General features: G+C 46.7%; 1 protein-coding gene across 1 annotated transcript in view; it reads right to left on the bottom strand.

Annotated features, from left to right (window-relative positions):
• Positions 1-1,560: 1,560 nt before the first annotated feature.
• The window catches only part of SEC24D (SEC24 homolog D, COPII coat complex component), a 337,918-nt gene continuing 313,357 nt past the window's right edge, over positions 1,561-26,121 (bottom strand). The window contains exons 21-23 of the mRNA XM_029613783.1: positions 23,911-24,102; positions 13,348-13,437; positions 1,561-2,839 (exon numbers count right to left, since the gene is read on the bottom strand). Coding sequence (XP_029469643.1) covers positions 2,699-2,839; positions 13,348-13,437; positions 23,911-24,102 — 423 coding nt within the window. The 3' untranslated portion in view covers positions 1,561-2,698. The remainder of the gene's footprint in view (positions 2,840-13,347; positions 13,438-23,910; positions 24,103-26,121) is intronic.

Genomic DNA, 26,121 nt, shown 5'->3' with positions numbered 1-26,121 from the left:
CATTTTTTTTGTGTATAAAATACTTCTTTACAGTGGTCTGTTCCATCCCAGAGGCCCCTGGGAAGTGGCTAGTCCTCAGCTCCATTGTCTGTGAGTTCCTGGGATCCTATGTAACCCTAATCTCAACCTCCTTCACTTCACACTCGGCATCTGAAACCTTGGTATTTTAACACTGTATCCAGAAATAAGGTCCCGACTGTGCCACCAGCTCGAATGGTGCAGCTTCTCATAAACTTTGATGACTATCACCTCAGGCAATGTTACTCATTGGCTAAATTGTTTCTTTGTGCTTTAAGTCATTAGATGAATGTGATTATTCATCAAATTTGAGAAACTCCCTTACAGAATTCATGCTAATACTGCTGGTGAAATCTACTTTGTCCATGAGCGAGACACAACTCTCATCTCCTCCTTACCTTTCAGAAGATTACATGCACTGCCACAGCAATGGAGATGCACAGTGACTTTAAGAGAAAGATATTGCTGTATGAGCACTGCAATCTGGGCTGTGCTCCAGTAAAGGACGTTCCCATAGGCACAGGCGAGAAGAAAGCCTTTCCCCAATCAGGCCCAGTGGTTTTTTTAGGCACAATAGCTTTACTGTTTGTTAAAGACATTGGTATCAAGAATCATTCATTAGAAATGAACATGATAGTAGAAATGTAGAACAGAAACATGTAAATAAATAACACCCTGGGCCTGCTCGAGCTGGAGAAACATGTTACGACCTGTTGGACCTGCAGCGAGGCCGTTCTGCTGTGTGCATGGCCCATGCAGCCCTCATGAAAGCAGCCACGCTCGCAGCTGGTAGCAAAACCGAGGTTCATTTTATTTTCAGCTCTAAATCTGGTGATGGGAGGAAGCAGCAGGGAATTGTGTGCTCAAAGGATGGAAACAAGGCATAGTAATTTTGTGCATACAGGAGGAAGGCCAGAAAGTTATATTGGAGATCTTTTCTGTCACTCTGCAGCGTGACTGTGGAAGAGATATGGGACCAAAACGCATCTGGGTGCATAACATTTCTAGTAATTACTTTCACCGTTGCCTTCTTGGCAGCCCCTCAAGAATTCCAGGACTCACCCCAGTGGAAGCAGGGTTTGTTTTTACACAAAAGATACACTTAGCTTGAGATGATTAATGATACGTGCTGGCATCTAGTAACATATTTCAGCACAAACCGGAGTCAAGTGCAACAAGAGATCTCATCAGTTACAGATCTATGCACAAAAATCCTGCAATGCATCAAGACTGGCTAGCAATATTATGCTGTGAAAACAGAAAAGAAAACATTGAGATGAAAGCGAAACACTCCTGCTTAAAACAAAGTGTGGTGTCAGTGGACCTTTTTATGCACAATACTCTTCAGACCATAATTATCCAACCTGTGCTCAAGGGGACTTACCCAGCCCTCAAAGGTATCTCTTGTGCCTCTTTCTGACACTTGTTAAGGTGCCCTGTCCAGGATTCTCCTTGGCAGAACCTAGGGCACGGCCTTGAGCATGAGACGCCAAGAATCGCAATGCACAGACAGGGATGTCTGCTTTTCCCAATCAGTGTTGCATATTGGATTGCAATGTTCTGATAAGAGAAAGTGATGCATGTTGACCACAACCAGCTCAAAACATGCATTGAAAGGCCTGAAGAGACTGCATTAGAAGGCCACAGCCCTGGATAATGAGGGAGAGGTGCCAGGATGGGTCTCTCCAGGGAAGGAAGAGTGCCAGGGAGGCTCTCTCTGGGTGAGGAGGCATGCCGACAAACTGTCTCTGGGAGAGAAGGGCAAGTGATGCGTGCCAGGTGGATTTTGTCAGGGGAAGGGCGAAAGAGGAATAATATTACAGTTTATCTATGAAATGTTCTACTTTTGATTTGGGAGAGGCTGGACCCAAGCAGGACAGAAGACCTCATACAGCTTCTGAGAGCAGCCATTTTGTGCTATGACAGCAGGGTACGAATGCTGATATCACCATGTCCTTGCCTGCTCTATTACAGGTAGTAGGAAATGGCTACTCCCAGCAGGAAGAGGAGTTCGCTTTTTCCGAGTAGCTAACAGTCTGCCTGAAAGGCAATGACTAGCCAGAGAACACAGTTACCAGAATGGCCCTAACGTTTTGGCTGAAGAGTTCCCTTTTGCTATACTGTACAATATATCCTCAAGTCCATATGTTAAGGCAAGTTGCTTTTCGTTTTCTTTTGTATTCATTTCTTTAGCTCATGCCTAATATCTGCATCTTTAGCAGAGAACTGTCCTTGTTTAATAAGGAATATGTTTATAAAAATCAGTTCAATTGAAAATGAAGTTCTTTCTCTCTTGTGTACACTGTAGAAAGCAGCTACGCTACTCTTCCGTTTTCTAGTTGTACTTTAAGTGCATTGGATTAGGATAAGTTCATAGAAAAAGGCAACACTATCCTCTGATGTGCACCGCTGGATATTTAGGAAATGCAAAGGTACTTAAACTGTCTAATCACACCCTGGTATTTCTCTATAAAATGCGCTAACCCAACCTGCTAGTAAGATTTGTACCTGAGCACATAATTTCCTGCTCTATCTATTAAGAAAGTAAATCATCCAGAAACGAATGGTAAAGAATTGGATATCAGAAATGGAATTGAGGCACAATAATGAGAGGTAAGTGCAGGTAGAACTGGAGCTCCCTCATAGAGATGAAAGACTGCAGCCAGCTTTTCTCTTCTGCTTAGGTGAGTAGCTGACGGATTTCTTTATGAACGCAGCACAGGAAATCCATGTAAGAAACTCCTCCATAAAGGCCTTTGTCTTCTACCAGGAACTGCCGGAAATTCATCTCAGCTTTATCTCTTTGTTTCACAAGCAGAAGCTGCAAAAGAAATCATATGTTATTAGGTCACTACTGATGTCATTTACCACCGTTCTTCAGCAGGCCTAGTGTTTGGATGACAGCAGCAGCACAGTGGGAATTGCATGATGATGCTGTGGTGATACATGAAGAAGAGTGTCAGAGGCACAGTAGGAATTATATGCTCACCCTGCAGTATTATATTAGGAAGAGTGCCAGTGGTATGGGGGAATTACATCCTAACTCTGTAGTATTGGCTATGGGAAGCTTGGAGTTCACCTATCTTCTCTCCTGAAGGCACTGTGCTATTCTTGTGAAGTATAAGGTTATCTTATTTATTGCAGAGATAATATGAGCAAGTGCTGCACTCGGCATATATCTCATATAAACCACAACGAGTGCAGAAAGTATTACTTAGTCCGTGTGTCTTCTAATTCATTACTCATTATTCATAATGAAAAGATACAATAAAGTAATGAATTAGAAGACACACGGACTAAGTAATACTTTCTGCACTCGTTGTGGTTTATATCTTATTTTTTGAGCATGAATAAACCAACCTTGTCAAACTCTCGACCTTAGAGCAGTGCTCTCATACACATGGCTGATTAAATCATACCATGTGTATGTATCCAGAATATGACTCATCTGCACTGATTGTTCACTTCTGGGGACTCATAGTGCAGTTTCATAGTGATTTTATTATATGATTTTTTTCCGTCGATAGCAGGATGAATTAACCATGCTGTCTTGGGTGATGACATCTGACAGCGCACAGTGCGGAGCCTTCTCTAAACAACAGGATTTTGATGCTCTGCTCATGCATGGAGTTTCCACACAATTGACTGGAGTGGAGATTCCTGTTTGTTTTTTGGCGCACCAAGGAACGGACTTGTGGAGACCTTTCTCTCCTCAGAATATTAGCGATCTTAAAAACAGCACTTTTCAGTGCTCATCTTATCAAAAAGATCTCCTGGCTTTATATACTGCCAGTGCAGATATATTATATCCGCAATAGATGGACATAATTACTGCTACATTTGTCTGGTCCCAGACCATGACTGCCGAGACTGCAGCCACAAGTCTCCACAGGGCCAGCGTCAGAGGACCCGGAAAATTGCCTGATTACAGTTATGCTCCTTCCCCCCAATGGTCCACACAGTCATCGCCGGGTCTGAAAACACCACCAGGACAAACAGCGATGCACAGCATCCAAGGACCCATCGGACAGACGCATAGGGGCTTCAAAGTCAAAATTGAAAATCCCTAAGCAAACTGAAGCACTCTTTCATCTAAGAGTAGAACTTCAGCATCTGGTTCAGAGGAGCATTAAAAAATAGGGGCGCTATCCTCTGTATCATTGTAACATAAGACTGTATTGAAAGCCTTGCACAACACAACCCGAAGTGATACATCTCGATGCAACACTGCTTCATCTCATGAAGCTGTGTCGTCTTGTGACATACAACCAGCTCCACAGCTAGCATCACAGCAGTCAACACAGAGCAAGCACACAATGCACGGTGCACCTCAAACTATGTCGAAGAACACACCAAACATTCCAGGCTGAAGCATACGACGCAGCATCCTTCCAGATCTGCTTCGATGCAAAAGGACAAGACACAGATGGCTAGTGAAGCTGAAAAGAGGCATCCACCAGTTCCATTAACTTCAATGTCCCACGAGTCTTCAAAGAAAAGGAAGACTCGAGACACAGTGTCATCCTAGGCAGACGTCCTAATAGATGTAGGGTCAGTGCTGCATACCTTTTCTGCAAAGCTGTGGGTGTCTTGTCCAAGACCACACTCAGTCTTCTTATTGGGATCATCCCATAGTGGGAGGAAATCTCATCTTTAGGAGGAACTTTTCCCAAGGGGCAAATCTCAGTGGGAAGAATCCTTAAAATATCCTCCACCTCATCCCCCAGTTTCAAATATTGCTTTGGCGGCTGTTCCACTGCCTAGAAGCAACAGGCGCCCTGGTATCTTCCCTGCCTCACCAGACCACCACAGTGGTCAAGGGACCTACTATATCTCCAGGGTCTTGATCCATGCAGACAATAGAACAAATTACTTCTATTATCAAAAATCCCTTCACTTCTCTGCCCCACAGGTGCAACCACCTGAATTCCCTTTGAGCATTCCAGAACTTGAACCAACTGGGTTATAGTCTCAGTACGGATCACCCAGGCACATAGGTTCACAGGCCTCTTCACTATGGGACTTTCATGGCCCACATACTCCAGTAGAAGAGGCCAGTCCACCTGCTTCTCTACAATCGGAGTGATCCCCTGCTCCATCTCCAGCTTCCTCCACAGGCTACTTTCTGACACCCCTGAGGACACCCTGGAGCACTCATCTCCTCCGGAAGATCTCACTTGCTCTAGATTTGTGGAAAAAATGGGAAACATCTTAAAGGTAGAGGAACGTGTTACCTGACCCACAAATGCAAATATTTGATATCTTAAAAATTCTAGACATACCATCAGAACCAACTGCTTTACTCTCTCATGCTGTTTTGGAATCAAGTCTTATTAAAATCCTGGGAGTTCTCGTATTCCAGTCTACCGGTTCTAGAAAACTGGACCTCAAATTCTGTATCAAAATGTTACCTGGCTACAGATTCATTCACTTGCCTCATGCTTTGGTGGTGGTGGTGGAGTCTGCCATGAAGAAGGCAAAGAAAGCAAAATTCCATTCCAACACTCCACCAGGGAAGGACGACAAGATCTTAGATGATTTTGGCCGGAAGGTATTCCAGTGTTCGATGCTGACCTCTCGTATTGAACAGCACCAATTTTATATCGTGCAATACTTATCCGAATGCCTTCAACAGTTCAAGCTTTTCATTTGATCCGAAACAAGTGAGAAAATAACACAACAACCATTCCATTATGTGGAGAAAGGACTCAGACACTTGCTCTGCTCAGTTTATGAGACAACATCTCATACATCTACAGCATCTATCGCAGCTCTTCGCATGGCATGGTTGAGAGCCAGCATGCTCAGAGAAGATGTACAATAAAAACTAGCTGATCTGCCATGCCTAAGGGACAACCTTTTTGCAGACAAGCTCAGAGAAAAGGTCTCCCAGATTAAAGAGCAAAATGTAGCAGTACTGCCCCTAACATTGCCTACTGACCAGCAAGCTTCGTATAAATGGTATTACTCACAGTACAAAAAACCCCATATTTCCAGAGGAAGCCTTACAGGCAGTACACATAGTACCATCTTCCAACTTATCAACAACCTCAGAAATAGTCACAGAAAGTGCAAGTGAGAAGCCTTCAATGAGACCATAGGTCTCAGAAACAACAGCAACAGGCAGCTCCAAAATCGCAGCAGAATTTGTTAGGTCCATAAAGCCCCACAGCCAACCACTCCTGTCAGGCGCAGAGTAAGCACTTATTATTCAGCATGGTGCCAAATAACTGACCAGTGGGTCCTGCAGATCATACGATATGGTTATCATCTGGATTTCATCAAGTGTCCCATCCTTTCCCATCTCACCACACCTCCAAGGGATCTTTCTCAAATTCCCATCTTACAGCTAGGAGGCAGAGAAACTGTTAGCACAGAAAGCCATTCGACTCCTCCAAAGGATCACATCAATATGAATTTCTATTTCAAATATTTCCAAATTCCACAGCATTCAGGAGGTCTCTGTCCTATCTTAGATCTCTGATCTCTCAATAAAACTTTCCAAAGAGAAAAATTCAACATGACAACTCAATATTGCCTTTCATTCAACCAAATGACTGGATGTGCTTTCTCGATGTAAAAGATGCATGCGCACACATTCCGATCCATCATTCTTGTGGCAGTACCTCTGCTTCTAGATAGGATCTACTCACTATCAATACAAAGTTACTCCCCTTTGAACTCTTCTCTGCCCTGAGAGTCTTTGTGAAATGTTTAGTGATGGCTGTGGCCAATCTCTGACAAAACGGAATTTGAATTTTTCCTATCTGGACAACTAGCTCATAATTTCTCCAAAACCGGAAGCTCTACAAGCAGACCTCCAGAACACGATATAATGCCTGGAAAATTTAGGTTTCCTAATAAATTATGAGAAATCAATACTAAAACCATGCAGATTCTACAGTTTATAGGGGCAAGAATAGATTCCACTCAGTTGAGAGTTCTTTTCCCACAAGACATAAGAACACAAGAAAATGCCATACTGGGTCAGACCAAGGGTCCATCAAGCCCAGCATCCTGTTTCCAACAGTGGCCAATCCAGGCCATAAGAACCTGGCAAGTACCCAAAAACTAAGTCTATTCCATGTTACCATTGCTAATGGCAGTGGCTATTCTCTAAGTGAACTTAATAGCAGGTATTGGACTTCTCCTCCAAGAACTTATCCAATCCTTTTTTTAAACACAGCTAAACTAACTGCACTAACCACATCCTCTGGCAACAAATTCCAGAGTTTCATTGTGCGTTGAGTAAAAAAGAACTTTCTCCGATTAGTTTTAAATGTGCCCCATGCTAACTTCATGGAGTGCCCCCTAGTCTTTCTACTATCCGAAAGAGTAAATAACCAATTCACATCTACCCGTTCTAGACCTCTCATGATTTTAAACATCTCTATCATATCCCCCCTCAGCCGTCTCTTCTCCAAGCTGAAAAGTCCTAACCTCTTTAGTCTTTCCTCATAGGGGAGCTGTTCCATTCCCCTTATCATTTTGGTAGCCCTTCTCTGTACCTTCTCCATCGCAATAATATCTTTTTTGAGATGCGGCGACCAGAACTGTACACAGTATTCAAGGTGCAGTCTCAACATGGAGCAATACAGAGGCATTATGACATTTTCCGTTTTATTCACCATTCCCTTTCTAATAATTCCCAACATTCTGTTTGCTTTTTTGACTGCCGCAGCACACTGAACCAACGATTTCAATGCGTTATCCACTATGACACCTAGATCTCTTTCTTGGGTTGTAGCACCTAATATGGAACCCAACATTGTGTAACTATAGCATGGGTTATTTTTCCCTATATGCATCACCTTGCACTTATCCACATTAAATTTCATCTGCCATTTGGATGCCCAATTTTCCAATCTCACAAGGTCTTCCTGCAATTTATCACAATCTGCTTGTGATTTAACTACTCTGCAATACAGAGCAAAGCATCTAAGCCTTCTTGCTTTACAACTGAAACGTCAGACCTCAACTATGGTACACAGGCTTCTAATCATCCTGGGTCACATGACAACAGCCATTTGTGTAGTTTCCCACACCCGGCTACACATGCAAATTTTGCAGTGCGGTCTGAAAATTCAGTGGTTGCAGATCCACCAGCTGCTTTCCATCAAGATTCTCCTCACAACCTCCAAGAAACTAGACATTTCTTGATGGCTGAGAATGGTGGTCTTAGATGAGGGAGCATCTCTGAGACCACCTCCACATCAGCTGATTCTCACCAGCGATGCATCAACCCAGGACTGGGGAGCCCATCTGCCTCATTACAAAATGCAAGGCCAGTGGTCAACACAAGAAACATGTCAGATCAACCTGCTGAAACTCAGAGCCATCCACAATGCCCTGGTCACTTTCGAGCTCTTGCTGAAAGGGAAAACTCTGATGATACACACGAACAATCAAGTAGCCATGCTTTATATAAACAAGCAAGGAGACTCGGGTTCCTTAATCCTATGCAAGGAGACAGTTCTAATATGGAAATGGGCAATCAGTCACTCAATCACCCCTCAAGCAACATACTTTCCTGATCTGGCAAACATACAAGCAGACAGGCACAGCAGTGTTTCATCTGCAAGAGTGATCTCTAGACCAGGAGGGTGAAATGGGATTCCTCTTATAGATAAGGAAGTCAGGTGTGTGGGACTGAGTCTAGCAGGGGAAAAAGATTTGTTCTGTTTCTGATCTATCAGGGCAAGGAAAATTGGCAGAGACATGATGGAGAGTGGCCAGAGTAGTTTTGTGCAGACTGCATTTTAAAGTACCTGTATGTGTGGTGGAAAGAAACTGCTTAGGGATTTTAAAGTGGTAACTGTGTTTTTCAGAGACTGAAAAAAACCCTGCAAGTCTCACTATTTGAATCAGAGGCCTGTTATGAACTGGGGATTGTGACATCCTTGAGGGGTGGAGCGGAGTCAGTAGAAGGGCAAGTTAACCTGTGTTAACTACCAGAGGCAGGTGCAATGGAGCATTGATGGAACCTGAGCAATAAAATTAACTCTGCAGAATGCTTAATTAGCTTGCTGATAGTGTTTGAGTATCTGAGGTAACTTAGCAGGACTTTAGAACAGTTGGAGACTAAGCAACAGGCTCAGCATTCATTTTTCAACCAAGAGTCTCCAGGGTTCCAGACTTCTTCCAAAAGACTGGAGATCATAATTGGGGCAGCCAACATTGACTCTGATTCAGCTATGGGAATCAGCACTGATACCGGCACCGGCACCAGCACTGATACCAGTGTAAGGCCACTGGGCATCTGGAGGGACTTGAGCAGCAGCTCGACTTTCACTCACACCAATCCTGATACATCAATGCTGGGGCACCAAGGCCTCACATTGCCTTGTCCAACGCCTGATGGAATTTTTTCGATCAACTCCTCAAAAATAGCCGATGCCAACACCGGCTGGGAGGCAGAAGTGATGGCTACATTTTCCTGGGAATCCAGAGGTGTTATCAGTAGTTGACACCTGGATCTCTAGAGAATGAGGCGGTTCCCTGGCACTGGTAAGGATGAACTTGTCTCTCCACAGGATCACTTTGGGAGGTTCTCGGTTATTGCCAGACTATCCACACTGATGGAGACTGATACTGGATACTGGTGCTCTTTAACCTTTACTTGATGCTGATGTCAAAGCAGTGGAACCAATCAATTTCTTTAATTGGGAAAAGCCAAGTGAGGATCTGACCCTTATGTCCCTATGACATTTGATGTCAAGGGAATGGACTGCCCATTTGATTCTGATGCATCACCCTTATCCTTATCCTGTGCAGCTCCATGATCCCTCAATGTTGATGCCTTAGATGCCAATGCTGATTAATCAGTCTTCTGGTACCCAGCATGCTTTTCCATGAGTTCCAGTTGGGACCATTGTCAACTTGAGGTCACAGTCATGAACAGGCAACACCTTAGATGTCATGCAATGTCCCCTGGAGCACCGACTGCATTGGTGGAAATCTCTAGACATGCCAACAGAAAAACAAGGTAGGCAAAATTGAACTTTATGGTGGCAGACAATCGAAGCTTATCCAGCACTGATGGAATGCCAATCCAGAACAGAGAAGGAAATGAAACATAGAAAAACTAATGAAAAACCTACCTAGGGAACTACCTGGAAATGAAGACCTTGGGGCCCTGCAATAACGATCCTACAAAACTGCTCAAATGAGAAGAGAATTAGCAGCAGGAGCGTGAGGAACTGTGATCAGTGAGCTCTGCGGACAAGAAGAGACTGAACAGACCCCCACATGGACACATGGTTTGTTGTCATGCTAGGCATGCTCAGTGAGGCACAGTCAAAGTTCTCGAAACTTTGACATAAAAGTTTCAGGATGATGTCACCCACATTTGAAGACTGACATCCTGCTTGTCTTTTTAGAATACTGTTGAAAATGAATCTTTTTGGAAGTGCTTTGGAGTTTGATAATGAATCCTTTCTAGCTCATATGGAGTTTCAAATCTAATTTTGTGGAGCCTATTGCGCAGATTGTAAACTCATTGCTGGGTAAAGGTATGCTACCAAAGGCATTCAAGCATGCTATTCCACATCGGAGTATAAAGAAAACATCTTTAGATCCAACAGAGCCAGGAAATTACAGACCTATTTCCAACACCCCTTTTCTCAGTAAAGTTACAGAAAAGTGTACTCTTAAACAGCTGCAGAGTTTTGTTGATTAGAACAATCTTTTAAATCCAAATCAATGTGAGTTTAGGAACAATTACAGCATGGAAACCTGGATAAGTTATTGTGCAGTGTTGATAAAACAAGAGCTAATATTTTAGTCTTTCTTGATATTTCTATGTTTGACACTCTTAATGATCAGATTCTTATGTGTCACTTAGTAAAGTTGGGGATAGAAAGAACAGTACTAAGGTGATTTAATTCTTTTTTAATGTCTTGCTCTCTGCAAATATGGTCAAAGATATATTCATCCATCTTGCCTATTGAGTCTGGAGTGCCTCAATGTTCAATTTGATTCGTGCTCCACTTGGGAAGTTGATTGTTTCCCAGAGTGTGTATTTATTTACTCATAGCCATCTCTATTCAAAATACTTTAAAGACTGTGACTGATTACCTAAACGTTAGAGATTCTTAGATGCATACTAATCATTTAGTTTTCAATGCTTCTAAAACTGAAATTTTATGGATTAGCATTTTCCCTTCCTGAAACTTTAACATCCTTCCAGTTTAAAGGGAAAACATTGTCATTTTTGATGGAGGATCACAATTTAGGAGGTTGTACAATTCCCATTTGACCCTCACTGCCCAGACTATTTAAAAAGTTTATAGCTCACTCATTACGAGGTTTGAGGTGGGGTACAATGTAACATACAGAAAATCAAGACAGCAGAAACATATACAGTATATACGACATGTGACTAACCAACATCACATCCAAGAAATAAATTACCAAAAACTGAGCTGCTCCCAAATGAAAGAAGCTGTGGACACACTGAGGGAGAAGGGGATAACATCCTGAATTAAAAAAAACTGCAATGTTCTGACTGAGAGACAATAAATAAAAAATGGAAGAGACTTAGTCAGATCAGATTCCCTTGCTTAGGTCTCCGACAGAGCAATCCAATTTGACAAATTAATCATTAAATTCAAAAGCATATATAAACAAAAAGAGGATAACTTCCAAGCAACTCTACGTAGCCATACACTGTGTATGCGTGTCGATGGCCGTGTGGTGATCTATGATAATATTTTTATAACCTGCATGTATCAGCTGCACGCGTATTATAAAATACGCATGTGAACCCCCCACATACATGTGTATGTGAGCTTACACACAAATACAAGCAATGCATTAAAATGGAGTATTTCAATGCTGTGATGCCGAGCGGTCAGGACTAGCCAGGGAACAGACTCCAAGCTGGACTCTGGGAAAAATCCTTATAAGCTTCTTTATTGATGAACAATAATAAACAAAACAACTAAGCTGTTTGCGCAATTGTAACTTTCAGTTTGTTCTCTCAAGGCTTCCATCTCTCTCTGGGCCTCTCTCATCCCTTGAGTCCTGGCCTCTTAGCCCTGCTTGCAATGATCTACCCTAGCCCAGAATCCCTTGCTGGGTTGGGAGTTAAGGAGGACCAGAATGGAGCTGTAGCTGGTCCTTTAAGTTGTTCTGAGGGAGTTCCTTGCATGCTCCCCCACAGCTTGGCCTTGTCAGGTCGGGTATCCAGCCGTGCCTGGGCTACTTCCCGGCTCTTCCTCCCCAGTGACTCACACTTGGGTGGGCTGCCCTGATTCCCTGTGAGCTAGCTCCACAGGGCCATGAACCGGGGACAATCGCATCCCAGAATAACTAGGTACGGACTCCCACTTCCATAATGGCTTGACCTGCAGGGGTCATCAGCAGGATCTGATTGGTTGGGTTTGTCCCCATGTATGCAAGTGATTAATGTAACACTATATAATCTATGGCTGCCTAAAAAACAATTCCGGCAAGTTCTCCAGAACTCAGCTGTTCATTTACTTATAGGCCCTAGTAAATTTGAACAAATTACGCCAAAACTGATTGAATTACATTGGCTTCCTGGGATTCTGCGTGTCAAAATTAAGGCCTTGATGCTAATTTTTAAAGAGTTAGCAGAAGATCAGTTTATTTCAAAAGTGTATTGCATTTTGCAAAATTGAATAAAATATAATGAAGTAAAAAGTATTCCAGGTCGTGTCCTGCGCTTTGTGGTTACTCATCTATTGCCAGTTCCATCACTCAAACCTTTTCATCTTACAGAGCTCGCCTAATCAAGCTTTACCTTTAGCTGGAACTTGTTGCCATTGGCACTGAGGCAAGAGACTGAATTGTTGAGGTTTAGGAACAATTTGAAAACTTTACTATTTCAGGAATGATGGGAAGGATTTTATAAAAAGGAGTGAACTGCTTGCAGTTAATATGACTGCTTTTGCTTTCACGTTTTGTGCTGTTTTTATAGCTATGTTTTCATTGTGTGATTTGTAATGTCGTTAAATTTATGCATTTCATGTTTGATGCTTTTAATTATAAACCACACTGAACCACTTTTATTGCATACGGAAGAATATAAATGGAGTAAAAAACAAACTAAAAATAAGCAGTAATTTAAGCTTTTTTATGAACATCCCATGCTGACTCTCATCTTGCAGAGAAAGGCTCCACATCTCAGGGTCTATGAGCCCGACCCCTTCCTTGACTTAAGAGCAATGAGAACAAAATTGGTGTCTCTGTCCCCATGACGGGTTATTTCTATCAAACAGGCCCGCTCAGTTCTACAGGCACAAGACTCAAACTTCCAGGAGCCACAGGACAGGTTTCCTGAATGCAGGCAGCAAGAGATCCTACCTTCATTGTGTAAGGCCGGTCCTTCTGTATGACCTCCAGCACCCATCGGAGCTTCTTCGAGTAAGGATTGTCCACTTCAGGAAGAACCGTCTGCATTGTCAGACACACAAGTCATTAGGAGACCAAGGAATTCTGCATTTCAGTATTTAATACATAACTTGCTTTCAGAAAGTGACTGTGTGCTGATGCCACTCCCAGCATCACAGGAGGTAGAAGACATGAGGGTAATGGACTAGTTATAGAACTATCACATGCAACCTTACAGGCCCAAAACGAGGAGAAGATAGGCAGTGCTCACAGAGTGCTAGTATGGCCGCATCAAGCTCTCAAGAGAAGGCAAGACCAGCCAACACTAAACAGCAGCGAGACTCTGATACAGTCTTAGATGAAATCATGGGAAGGTGGCATGTTTTCTAACATGGGCTGCAGGCTCAGCAAGGAAAGAGCGATACCCTGCAGGCAGGCAAGCTTGTATGGCTGACAGCTAGAGTTATGCTCCAATAGGGTAGTGTGGGTAAGTCAACCCGGCAGACTGCATGAGCCAAATGTAATGCTAGCAGCCACCACTGTGACATCGTCTCGCCAGTGTCCCTTCCACCCAGGCCCCAATCGTTCACTCTCTCGGACTTATGCATGTACATCACATTCCTTTAACAGCAAAACACTGAGACAGATTGGAATAACAAGGCCACAGCTTTATTCAACACAATAATTGTATAAAACCTTGAACAATTGTCACCCGAGCAGGTATGTTGCTCACTATTACGAAATGACCTTTCACTGCTGCTGCCCGCTGTGAGGACCAAGCAGGGCAGCTTTGAACCATGGGCCCCCCGCCTTGACCCCGACCATTGTGGCATGTGCTGCCCTTTCCTTTGGCGCTGCCCAAGGCTCCGATTGGCTGGCACTCAGTCCCGTGATGCTGCCGTCACACGAGCAACACGTCCAACCGGCTCGGGTAACCACCAGAGACATGAGGTAGGGTAGACCCTTGCCTCATGTCCCCCCACTAACAAACCAGCTGCGGCCCGTAACCTATTCCGGATATCAGTCTTCCATGGCATCCTGGAGAGCGTTGTTAAAGATGTCATAGCCAATGTCAGACAGGTGTACTCTGTCCAGTCAAAACACACCCCGGCATAGATCATCCGCCCATGGTGCCTTATCTGGCGACCGAGTTTTGTATCCACACACCAATTTGATGATTGACTTTATTATGACCCCTTCTCCATAGTCTGGTGTCTTTCTGCTGTGGTCATGAGATAATGTTTGAGCAGAAGAGGGCAACCTTTGCAGGTATTTGAATACTGAGCTTCTGGATGCCCCATTTTCTTTTGCCGTGGAAATAAATTTTTAAATTCCGGTGGTCTGCAACTGGGCCTTGACTTCACTCATGTCTCTAGGAATTCCATCATGTGGTCATAGCTTGTGGTATGCCAACTCTGTAGTTGGGGGTTCGGATCCCAGGACTAGTTCGTAGATGGTTACAGACCATGTTCCGTAGGTCTGCTATCATGGGCGTCCCCACTTCGTCCGCCGTGGGTACCTGCTAGCGACAAATCCTACTTAGCACGAGGTAGGGAATCAACAACACCGTTACATACTCCTGGATCATGTCTGCCTCTTTACCTTCGTATTGATGTGCAAAGCCGCTAATGCTATTTCCTCGAGGTGATAAAAACCTTTTGGGCACTGGCATTGATTGGAATTGTGCAGCAAAGGTGCGCAGGCTTCCGAGTCTCATGGACTAACGAACAGAAGGTCGTCTAAATAATGGATGATGTCGTTTGCTGCCTTCTGTGCCATCACCCAATGTATAGATTGAGGTAAATAGACTGGACATCCCATAGGCATCAATTTATCAAAGTAATATTGCTTCCTGAAGGTAAAACCCTATAATTGGAAGCTCCTTGGATGGACTGAAAGTAATCTTTAAGACTGATTCTATTTCCAATTTTGCCATTAGTGCGCCCTCGTCGCATTTTCTGAGTAGTGCCACTGTAGAGTCAAAGGAAGCATACTGAACAAAGCACTCCTCCGGGGCCACTGGTTGTTGACGGACACCCCTGGAAGGTATGAAAGATTCTGGATGAGATGGAATTAGCGCTTCTCTTTATCTATTGGGGATCACCACCCATGGTGAAAGGTACATCTTTTGGAAGGATTGTTGTGGAAAGGACCAGCATTCTGTCCGAGTGCTAACTCGATATCTAGGCTCTCCTGCACAATGTCTGCATGTTGTACCACTGATGATGCATTGCAAGTATTTGCTCCTGTTAGTTAACCTTGGGATGGAATCATGAATCCATCGTGAAAGCCTCGCAAAATCTTTTGTGGATTCTAGCCGCTGGGGTACGTTCCCACCTCATAGCTTCCACAGTGGTAGGTGATGGGGTTTTTTTTGTTTTTTTTGAACTGCTGAGCCTTAGCATGCTCTACCATTATTCCCAATCGCTTGTTTCTTGGAACCTCTTGTTGCCGAGTGCAGGTTTGCGCAGGCTGAACACACGTGTTTGAATTTGTATTCCTGGAATGTGTATTTTGCTTTGCTGTAGCGCCAGGATGTGCTATCCTGGGCCTGCGCTGTCCTGGCTGAATGTCTGGTGGGAGATGACTTCCTCATGGACCTTGAGCATGCTCCTGCATCACCCGCTTTTCGCATCATCTGTATCACTCACAGGCTAACTTCCTGAGTTCCCCGTGACATGAAACGATATTTCTTCCATCTCATAGTTGAGCCAGGCCCAACCTTCATGTTCTTGGTAATCTTCAAGAATATTCTCTGCATAGGTTAAATATGGGGCCGTATTGTGAAGGGTCCCGATGTCCTACCACTCTTGCACTAAATAATTGGTAACTGGTATGTGTCTCCGCTGCTGCCCGCCGTGAGGACCAAGCAGGGCATCCTTGTTCCCTAGGCTCCCCACAGTGTCCCCAAGCAAGGGGGCCCTGACCATTGGCACATGACACGCCTCCTCTTCCTGCAATGCCCAAGGCGCTGATTGGCTGCCACACCGTCTTGTGATGCCACTGGCACCACTTGAAGCCTTGTTCAATGGGCCCACCGCCTTGTCCCCAAGCAAGGGGGCCCCAACCATTGGCGCATGACATGCGCTCTCTTCTTGCGCCGCCCAAGGTGATGATTGGCTGCCCCTCCATCTTATGCCACCGGCACCACTTGTAGCCTTGTTCCATAGGCCCCCACCTTATCCCCAAGCAAGGGGGCCCCGACATCTGCGCACATGAGACGCCCCCTCTTTTTGCGCCGCCCAAGGCACTGATTGTCTGCCACACCATCCTGTGATGCCCCGGCACCACTTGCAGCCTTGTCCCAAGCAAGGGGGCCCAGACCATCGGCGCATGACATGCCCCATTCTTTTGTGCCCCCCAAGGCGCTGATTGGCTGCCATGCCATCCTGTGATGCCACTGGCACCACCTGCAAGATGCCTAATCGGCCCGGGTAACCATCCCCTCCTTCCAAGCTGCAACATTAACCCTGATCATACATTTATCAAAGTATACTCACCATCATGTAGGCTCGAATCCTGGGAGGAAGCTATCCGCGTGGCCACTACCAAAGCGAGGGACAAGGGCTCGAGCTGCTCATCACACTGCAAGCTGCACAATTCCAACGATGACTCGCTGGGCCCCATCCTGGGGCTGGGCCAAGCGCGCCGGCACCACATGGCGATCTTTGATGCCGGACCACGCTACTGAAGCTCTGATATGTCAGGTGGGGAACAGCAAATGGCTGGTTGCCACATGTGGGCCGTTCCTGCCTCTATCCGAAGAAGCCAGAAGGTGGCCCGGCGCTCGGTGGAAATGGGCACCCCTCACCGCCCACATGTCTCCGTCGGTCCTCAATCCATCCGGCCCATGGCTGTGGATCTGCACTCGGGCTCTGGTGCGATAGGTGAAAAACCATTACCCCCCCCCACAGTGGTGCGCCGCCGTGGCTTCCGTGGCTCCATCTCCGTGGATGTCTCTGTCCCCATTGCCGCAGGCTGGCTGGTGGCTGCCGTGGCGTCACTCGCCCGGGGCTCATCCAATGTGCTGTGCTACGGACACGCGCCGGCGCCAGCACACCAGTCCGTCAGCTCTCGACTTGCTCCTCTTCTGCATCATCCTCCCCTTCAACTACTCATCACTCCCGTACGTGTTCCCCGCCCAGATGACGTCCACACTCCGGTCACCATGATTTCAGCACTGGCAGGCCCATCACTGTCCCTCTCTCTGAAGCCTCTGCATGCAACCTACGTACCGACTCCTGAACCGCCGCATGCGGACCCAGCGGAGTGCTGGGCACTGATCCGGGGGCCACCACCATCGCAGTGCTCGCTGACATGCCAGGGCCAGCCAGCAACCACTATGCTACCCCTTCCCCACAATGGGATGTGAACCCTGCTTCTCGCCCCCCAGCGCACTGTGCACAAACGCCTTACTGCCCCGGCCGCCAGCCCCATGTCCCCACACCTCTGCAGGCTAGCTGGTTCCCCCCATCCTTCACCCCTTTTTTTTTTTTGGTAGCTCCTTGGCACTGCAAGGATGGACCAGGGAGCCTGGCTTTCCTTCATCTCACCCCCTTCCCTAGAATGCTCCCTGCAACATCTCCAAACTTGCAGTTCCCTGTGGGACACGATTTCACCACAAATTTTAAGGCCGCGAGCAGTGTACATCAGTGCGGTCCCGGTGTCGTGGTCGGCACTGTCGATTGGAATATCACGGGGCTGAATGGTTCAGTGATGTTCCCGTTGAAGCTCTGTGTCCAGTCCACCGCCAGGAACCTGCAACTAATGGGTCCCTCCTCGCGCTATCCAGCCCTCCGGCACACCGACGCCCACACCCACTCCCCGTGGAAGAGCAACCAGCCCTGGCTCACCCAAAGGGCCGTTTCCCGGTCTGATATCCCCCCACTGGGTTTGCACAACTGCCCGTTCCGCTACAGTGCAGCATCCCCCACCAACCCCCGCAGCCACCCGGTCCCAGCCGGGTCACACGCGAAGCCCGAAAGCAACATAGGAGGTGGAGGCCACCCCGGGGACGGCAGGGCCGAACTCTGTGACCGCCAGCCGCGTCCACGGACTTAGCAGCTCCCGCAGCGCCGGCCGCCTCTCCATCAGCAGCAGCAGTGTCGCTCTTCTGCAGGAGGCACAGGCTCCCAGGCCCCCACCAGCACCCAGCCCAGCACGGACGGCCGCAACAAGGCTCAGACTGTGACCCGCTGCCGCGCCTGCAGCCCCTGCCGCGCCTCCAGCTCCCGGTACACTTCCAGCCCCCGGTGTGGCAGGAAGAGGCAGCTGACCCGCAGCTCTGTGCCTCTCGCCGACCTCTCCGCCGCCAGTACAGTGCTTACCAGTACCTGCGGCCCGCCGTAGCACCTGCTTGTTGCCGGCGAGGAAGGAGGAAAAACAAAGGGGCCGCGTGGCCTCCATTGTGGCCCGTCGATATCATCAAATGTGTGGGAGACTCCTCCCCCTCCCAGCTCGCATTGCCACTTGAAGCGGGCGGGGAGTGGAGGAGGAGGAGTTGGGCCTCGTCGCGGCTCCATGCCGCTGTGCCGCTTCCTTACCCCCTTCACCCTCCCTGAGGACGCCGCCCCGCAGCGGCGAGGCAGCGCTTCGGTTACTGGCGGGCTCTGGCCATTTTGGCGCAGGCCCGCCTATGTCCGACATCTTCTGTGTTAAAGCAGTAACAAGTTTAAAAAAAATGAGCCAAGGCCAAGAGCTGCAAAAGGACTCAGCACAGAGCAGAGAGATAATGGCTTCACTGCCAGTGCCTGGAGGCAGCAATTTCCAGGCAGTCAGGGCTCATTTACTTTCAGTCTTCCAGAGGAAAGCTGGGCTTCCCGACTCTGGCCAAGGGTTAATGTCTTGTTTCTCCAAAGTATCTGGGCAAAGGATGAATTTCTCTGGAGTTTTAAAAAAAATAATTTTCCTTAAATAAGCAGAGAGGAATCCTCATAGCAAAGAGGATGGTGATGAAGCACTGGGATAATCTGCAAGGAGCTGGGGGTTGGGCTAAAAACCCAGTGAGCTTAGGGAGGCTGGAATTGCTGGTGTTAAAGAGCTGCCTCTCTAACCCTGGTGCTCATGAGATTATGATTAAATCTGATAATAAGACTTAGAGTAGAACCTGGGTATTTGGGGTAAGTACTGGTCTCAAAAGAATCAAAACTGAAGCCGGCAAGCCCAGCAGCAGCAGAGGCGATAGAGGTCATCACTAAAACAGCTTTTGGGGTACGCATGGGACGGATACGGGAGAGCTCAGGTGGCACCCACGCGAGAGGGGGAGGTTGGTGTTGGGTTGCATTTGGGACTTTATATGCACATCTACCTATAGTGGATGAATCTGAACTGGGAGGACTGGTTGTGACATTTTTGTCATTTACCGTGTTACAATGAGAGCTGGAGGTTGGGAGGTGTCACGTAGCAGAGATCGGGGTACGGCTGAGATCCACGCTGCCCCTGGGGGTGTATAAAACCACAGCAAGACAGATACTGTCGAACAGTCACGTTCTCAGCAAAAAACCTCAGCTCCCCTATCCAGGGCTGAATGCAATTTATTTGAGCACTTTCTGCAAGCTGAGCTGCTTTGTGAAATCCGTCATGCTTTGTTTTGGTTTAAGAAAGCCTCGCATTTTACCGGGTACGTTTTCAGTAAGGCTTCATTTAGCCTGAAGAAACGCAGCTCATCGTCAAACACAAAGTACCTGCAGAGCAGGGAATTAGATGGGTAGAAAGCACAGTCGTACTTTCAGTTCTTCCAAATCAAGCTGTTAGCTCGTTTTTCTGCTCCCCTGGTCTCATGCACCTTCATTCACAACTCCCCAGGGATTTTCCCCCCTCCCACATCGCTCAGACCAGTCCTTAGCTGGGGGAGGGGCAAAACAGAGCGCGCAGAAGAAATTCCCCCCATGTTATTTGCATTATACTGGCTCACAGCACACACATTTGAACTCAGCTTAAAGCAAATTGTACAAAAGAACATTTTTACAGGAATCAGAGGGAACACCGCATGCAACTGTGCTCCCTATGTCCAGGCACTAGGTGTCACTGTTGTGCAATGACTGCGCCACCTTCCTTTCTAGTGGCTCTGAATGTGGCCCTGCCTGGCCCAAAGAATGGGAGACCTTACCCAGGGATCAAACCCAGGTTTTTGGCACCTGAGCCAGCAGGCCAGCTTATTCCCCCCCCCCCCCCTCCCCATTTCTTCAGGCCAGGGCTGTAGCTAGCCTATGGCTAATATGGTTTCTGCCACAGGTGCCAGTGCAGGAGGAGCAGCATATCCTGGTAAGTGGTGCCGCAGGCAGTGTTATCCAGGGCGGCGGGCACTGGCGGTGCAGGGCGAGCACACGCTCACTGGTTTTCCCATCAGTTTTGGCTTCAGCTGCAGAAAGTGACAGGTAGCGTGAGCAGCAGCCACAATGCATGGGGATGGCCAAACGAATGTTGGTAGAGCTGGTGGCCAGCTCCTGAGTTCTTCTGTTATCTCCCCCTGATGGGGAGGAGGAGGAGGAGTGCCTGATGGATAAGGGGGGAAGGATGGAAAGGGGCTGCCTGATATGGGAGGTGCGGGAGAGGGGGGAAGAGGGGTAATGCCCGATGGAGGAATGGGGGAGGGGTGGGAGGAACATGCATGTTTTGCACACCAGTGTTTCTCGGGCCAGTCCTGGAGTGTCCACTAATCAATCCTCTAGCATACAATTAGGATGCATGATATGGATTTGCATGCAGTGAGGTGCAATGCATGCAAACCTATTTAAATCATATTCATTGTGGATACCGGAAAACTGAATTGGCTAAGGCCGGGGTAGCCAACTCCGGTCCTCAACGGCCACAAACAGACCTGGTTTTCAGGATATCTATAATGAATATGCATGAGATAGATTGCCATGCACTGTATGCAAATATATTTCATGCATATTCATTCTGGATATCTTGTTTATGGCTCTTAAGGACCGGAGTTGTCCAGCCCTGAGCTTGAGAAACATGATGAGGGTGCAATTACCTGGCTACAGCTCTTAAGTCTGGCATAGAAGTACAAAGGCCAAGACACTAATGCGAAACTCTTTTCTGCCATAACTGCCTGCAGTCTCTGGATAGCTATGAATCTGATGCTTGCATATCTGAGCACCTGGCATGAGGACTGGCTCCTCACGGCCTGTTGATGTTGAGGATGCTCCAAGGAGAGTGTGCAGAGTCTCAGCCACTGCACAGCACTATGTGTCCCCTGGGCTAGATGGAGGTGGGAATGACGGCTGCTGGTACCACAGTCCAATAGGCGCTGCTTCTAAAGAAGCTAGAAATTGAATGAAACCCCCCCTTCCAAGGAGTTTGAGCATGCGACCATTTAACAGGCCAATACAGTAAAAATCGCAGGAGAGCGGGCGAGCGCCCACTCTCCTGTGCACGCGATTCAGAAAACAAATGTATTCAAATTAGGGCCCGCGGTAAAAAGAGGCGCTAGGGACACTAGCGCGTCCCTAGCGCCTCCTTTTGGACAGGAGCGGCGGCTGTCACCGGGTTTGACAGCTGACGCTCAATTTTGCCGGTGTCTGTTCTCAAACCCGCTGACAGCCACGGGCTCGGAAACCGGACGCCGGCAAAATTGAGCATCCGGTTTTCATTCCACAAGCCGATTTTAAATTTATTTATTTTTTATTTTTGATTATTTTAAACTTTTGGGACCTTCAACTTAATATCGCCATGATATTAAGTCGAAGGGTGTACAGAAAAGCAGTTTCCCGGTGCCAAGAGAAATTAACGCCGACCTTTGGGTAGGCGTTAATTTCTGAAAGTAAAATGTGCGGCTTGGCTGCATATTTTACTTTCTGTATCGCGCGGGAATAACTAATAGGGCCATCACATGCATTTGCATGTTGCAGGCGCTATTAGTTTTGGGGGGGGTTGGACGCACGTTTTCGACACGCTATTACCCCTTACTGAATAAGGGGTAAAGCTAGCGCGTCGAAAACGCGCGTCCAAACGCAGGTTAACACTGTACTGTATCGGCCTGTAAGTGAACTGCACCAGAGAGAAAAAAGAGAACAATGCAGCTATGTAACTTGAGCTGCCAGCCCAGGAAATCCAAAATACCCCTTACTGTGAAGGTGCTTAACTGACCATTGAATGGATTAGTCAGAGATTCAGGTAGGGGATTTGCATGTCACACCCCCCCTGGACTACTGTTGGTAATTCTGCAGTTAAATATCACTTTAAATCCAAGGATAACAACTCCTAAATTACAGAGCTATGACTGGGAAAGGAATTTATGAGAGAAATGTACTGAAAAACAGTCCTAGGAAGCAAACAGATTCTCACCCTGACTAATAAGGGTAGTCAGACTCTTGGGTACCCAGTTCTCAGACAAGAGAGAAAAAAAAAGCCAGGCAGGATGAAAGGGTATGTACACATTCTCTTCCCATGGTCCTGCCTGGGTCTTGGCCTTTTGGTTGAGAAATGATAACCCAGTCAGGGTCAGACAACAAAAGAAAAGAAGCCAGATGGGACAGAAGTGTGTGACAAATTATCTTCCCATGGTCCTGCCTGGGTTTTGGCTGAGAAAAGGTGACCTATCCAGGCTGGGTAACGCAAATGACCAGCCATGAGCTTAGTGGAACTAAAATCACTGAAAGTTGAGACTACAGAGGGCCTGAATACTAAGCAAATCATGTGGCAAGTGGAGATGTAAACCCAAGCCAGGAAAAGCCCTCCTACCATGGGGGAGGAACTGAAGGACAGTGGTGGAGGTGGAGTGGTTGCCCTTGAGTAAGGGGACCCCTGCGGCAGCTTGAGCAGTCCTCAAAAAGGTGGGGATCCCAGTGGCAGATCATGCGGTCCCCCAGGAGGGCATGGACCCCAGCAGCATTCCAGGAGGGTGTGTGCCCCAGTGTTGGCACAGTGGAGCGGAAGCGGCACCAAGGAGCGTACAGCGGTTTAGATACAATGGACCCCCTAGGTCAACACTGTCCACCAGCCCAGTTGCATCTTTTCACATGGGTGAGACTTGAGATAAAAGGGGGAGGATAATAATAATACTTGATTAAGCAGGAATGCAAGAGGTCCATTCTGTTCTATATAGTGGTATACGGTGGGGACCAACAACTCCAAATTGCCAAATATTAAATGTTCTTGCTATCTTGTAGAAATGTATATAGCTGCGTGGCCTGTGACTACTAACCACGAGTAGATAAGTGTGCTGTTTGATATCCTGTTAGCGATGTACAGTCATGTATAAATGTATATGCTTGTATAGTGTAATAAACCTGTATATATTTGTACATACTGCCAGCCTTGTTCACAGTCCCATTTGTTTTCCTGGGGTGAAGGGAGGGAAATCCCACCCACTAACACCTTCTTCTCCAAGCACCAGGCACCAAGAATGTGAGGATTGACGGAGTTAGGTTGGTCCCGGACCTGGGAACACCCTGTGAGGTAAGCGGTCAAGGGGGCGTAACATGAAAGTACTGAGTGCGGGAGACAGCATGCTATTCAGGCCGCATTTGGGGTGTGCTGGGCAGCACTTAATGGACACATGAGTATAAGCAGAGAGGCACAACTTACTGCGTCCGGGCTGACGTGTGCAAAGGAAGGCACATTAAAAATGCCCTGGATGAGCTCGGGGGCAGAGCTTATTCCCAGCCATAGGAACATATTCAGACCATTGGCCAGCAGGAAGATGCCGCCCTCCGACAGCCGATCTTCTGAGCAGCGCACAGCGGGGGGCACCAGGTCGCTCTTTACATCCAGAGAGTGCTACACAGAAACACAAGTTCCGTATTAACTATTTAATGCACAAATACAAGCAAACAATTCTTAGGTACTCTAACTGCCAATCAAACAACCAGGATCTCTCTTTACAGTTCTGCTTTTCATTTAGTTGTGTTCAAAAGCTGCTCCCGTTCCATGGCTCCCACTCTTCTGATTGTGTTAATCAGGGGAGCACCGCTGTGCTGATCCCCTTCACCTATTGTGTCCGTGGGGGTTCTGAAGGGCAAGAGGGATGCCCACTCACCTCCTGCCCCTGGGTCGTCCGCTTTCAAATGGCAAAGGTCATCTCTGAGACCAGCGCCATAGTGATGACAAAACGATGCATTCTCAGGACTGGCCAGGCCAGCCCTAAGACCTTGCTATTTTGAAGATCTCACGGCACCAGTCTCAGACTGACCAGCGCCATTTTAAAGCAGACAACCCAGGGGCAGGAAGTGAGTGGGCATCCTTCTGGGCTCTCAGGACCCACCACAGATGGGGTACGTGGAGGCCGTGGAAGTTCCCGGCCCCCAATGCATTTTGGGGGGATGTTTAGTGGCTCCAAGCCACCAGCCCAGGAAGAGCTTGGGTTGGCCCAGGGGGGAGCTTCGAGCTGGCCCTGGAGATGCCCTGGGAAAGCCTCCGGTCATCCCAAGGAAGCCCCAGGAAAGTTTAGGGTCAGCGAGTGAGGGTTGTTTTCCCAAAATGAAACAAAAGTAAAACCAACAACATTTCATCGTTTTTTCTTTTGTTGCATTTTGAAAACGTCATGAAACAAAGGAACATCCCATGCTTTCATGAATTCAGGTACTGTCCGTATCTCCACCCCCTCCATGCATCCACTGCTCTCTCTGTAAGGAAATATTTCCTAAGATTCCTCCTGAGTCCCCTTCCACCTTCATTCCACCACCCTCTCATTCCAGAGACCCAGCCCCCCGGGCATTATCTTGGAAGAATTTAAATGTCTCCATCATATCTCCCCTCTCTCATCTTTCCTCTAGGGCAGTGTTTCTCAACGCAGTCCTTGGGGCACACTTAGCCAGTCAGGTTTTCAGGATATTCACAATGAATATGCATGAGATAGATCCCTCCTCATGGGTGTCTACCTTGTTGCAGATTTTGGTATCATCTGCAAAAAGACAAAGCTTTCTGATAGTTCTTTCACAATACCGCTTACAAAAATGTTAAAAGATCTGGTGCAAGGAGCGATTCTTGTGGCATTCCATTGGTAAAACCCCCACCTCAGAGGGAATTCAATTTACCACTACCCATTGTTGCCTCCCATGCAACCAGTTTGTAATCCAGTCAGTCTAGGGCCCATACGAAGACTGCTCAGTTTAAAAAAAAAAAGGGATCACATATCACCAATTTTGAAAAATCTTCATTGGCTCCCTATAAAATACAGAATCATCTACAAAACCCTTTCTTCTATCCATAAATCCATTTACAAAGCCTCATACCTAGACCTCAGGATCCCATTCCAGCTACATACTTCCTCTCGTCCACTGAGAACTGCGCAAAAAGGCTCTCTGAAAACCCCTCCACTCAAAATTTCTTCAAACAAAAGAGCCTTCTCCACTGCAGGTCCGTTCCTCTGGAACTCGCTACCATCAGATCTCAGGCTTGAACAATGCCCCCTCACTTTTAAAAAAAGACTTAAAACTTGGCTTTTCTCTAAAGCCTTCGATTGAGCACCATTCACAAATCGATCCTCCAGTTCTATGCCATATAATACCTCTTGCTCGACATCTAAGAATTAATTTTCCAATCCCTCCTATCTATTTTGCAGATACCTTATCTTTAATTGATTTTTAATCGCCTGTATATAACATTTCTATTACTACTGTTGTTATTTAATCTTATTTGTTATTAGTATTTATTCAATTTTCTCCAAGTTCATGTTCCTGTTCCATGTAAGACACACATGTTAAGTCACTACAATGTTATATGTAAACCGAAGTGATTAGCAACATTGTTGCTAGAACTTCGGTATATAAAAATGTTAAATAAATAAATAATAAATAA

The sequence above is a fragment of the Rhinatrema bivittatum genome, chromosome 1 (genome assembly GCF_901001135.1).
Source record: "Rhinatrema bivittatum chromosome 1, aRhiBiv1.1, whole genome shotgun sequence".
NCBI lineage: Eukaryota > Metazoa > Chordata > Amphibia > Gymnophiona > Rhinatrematidae > Rhinatrema > Rhinatrema bivittatum.
The sequence above is the reverse complement of the archived record's forward strand: the minus strand, read 5'-3'. Positions and strand labels throughout refer to the sequence as shown.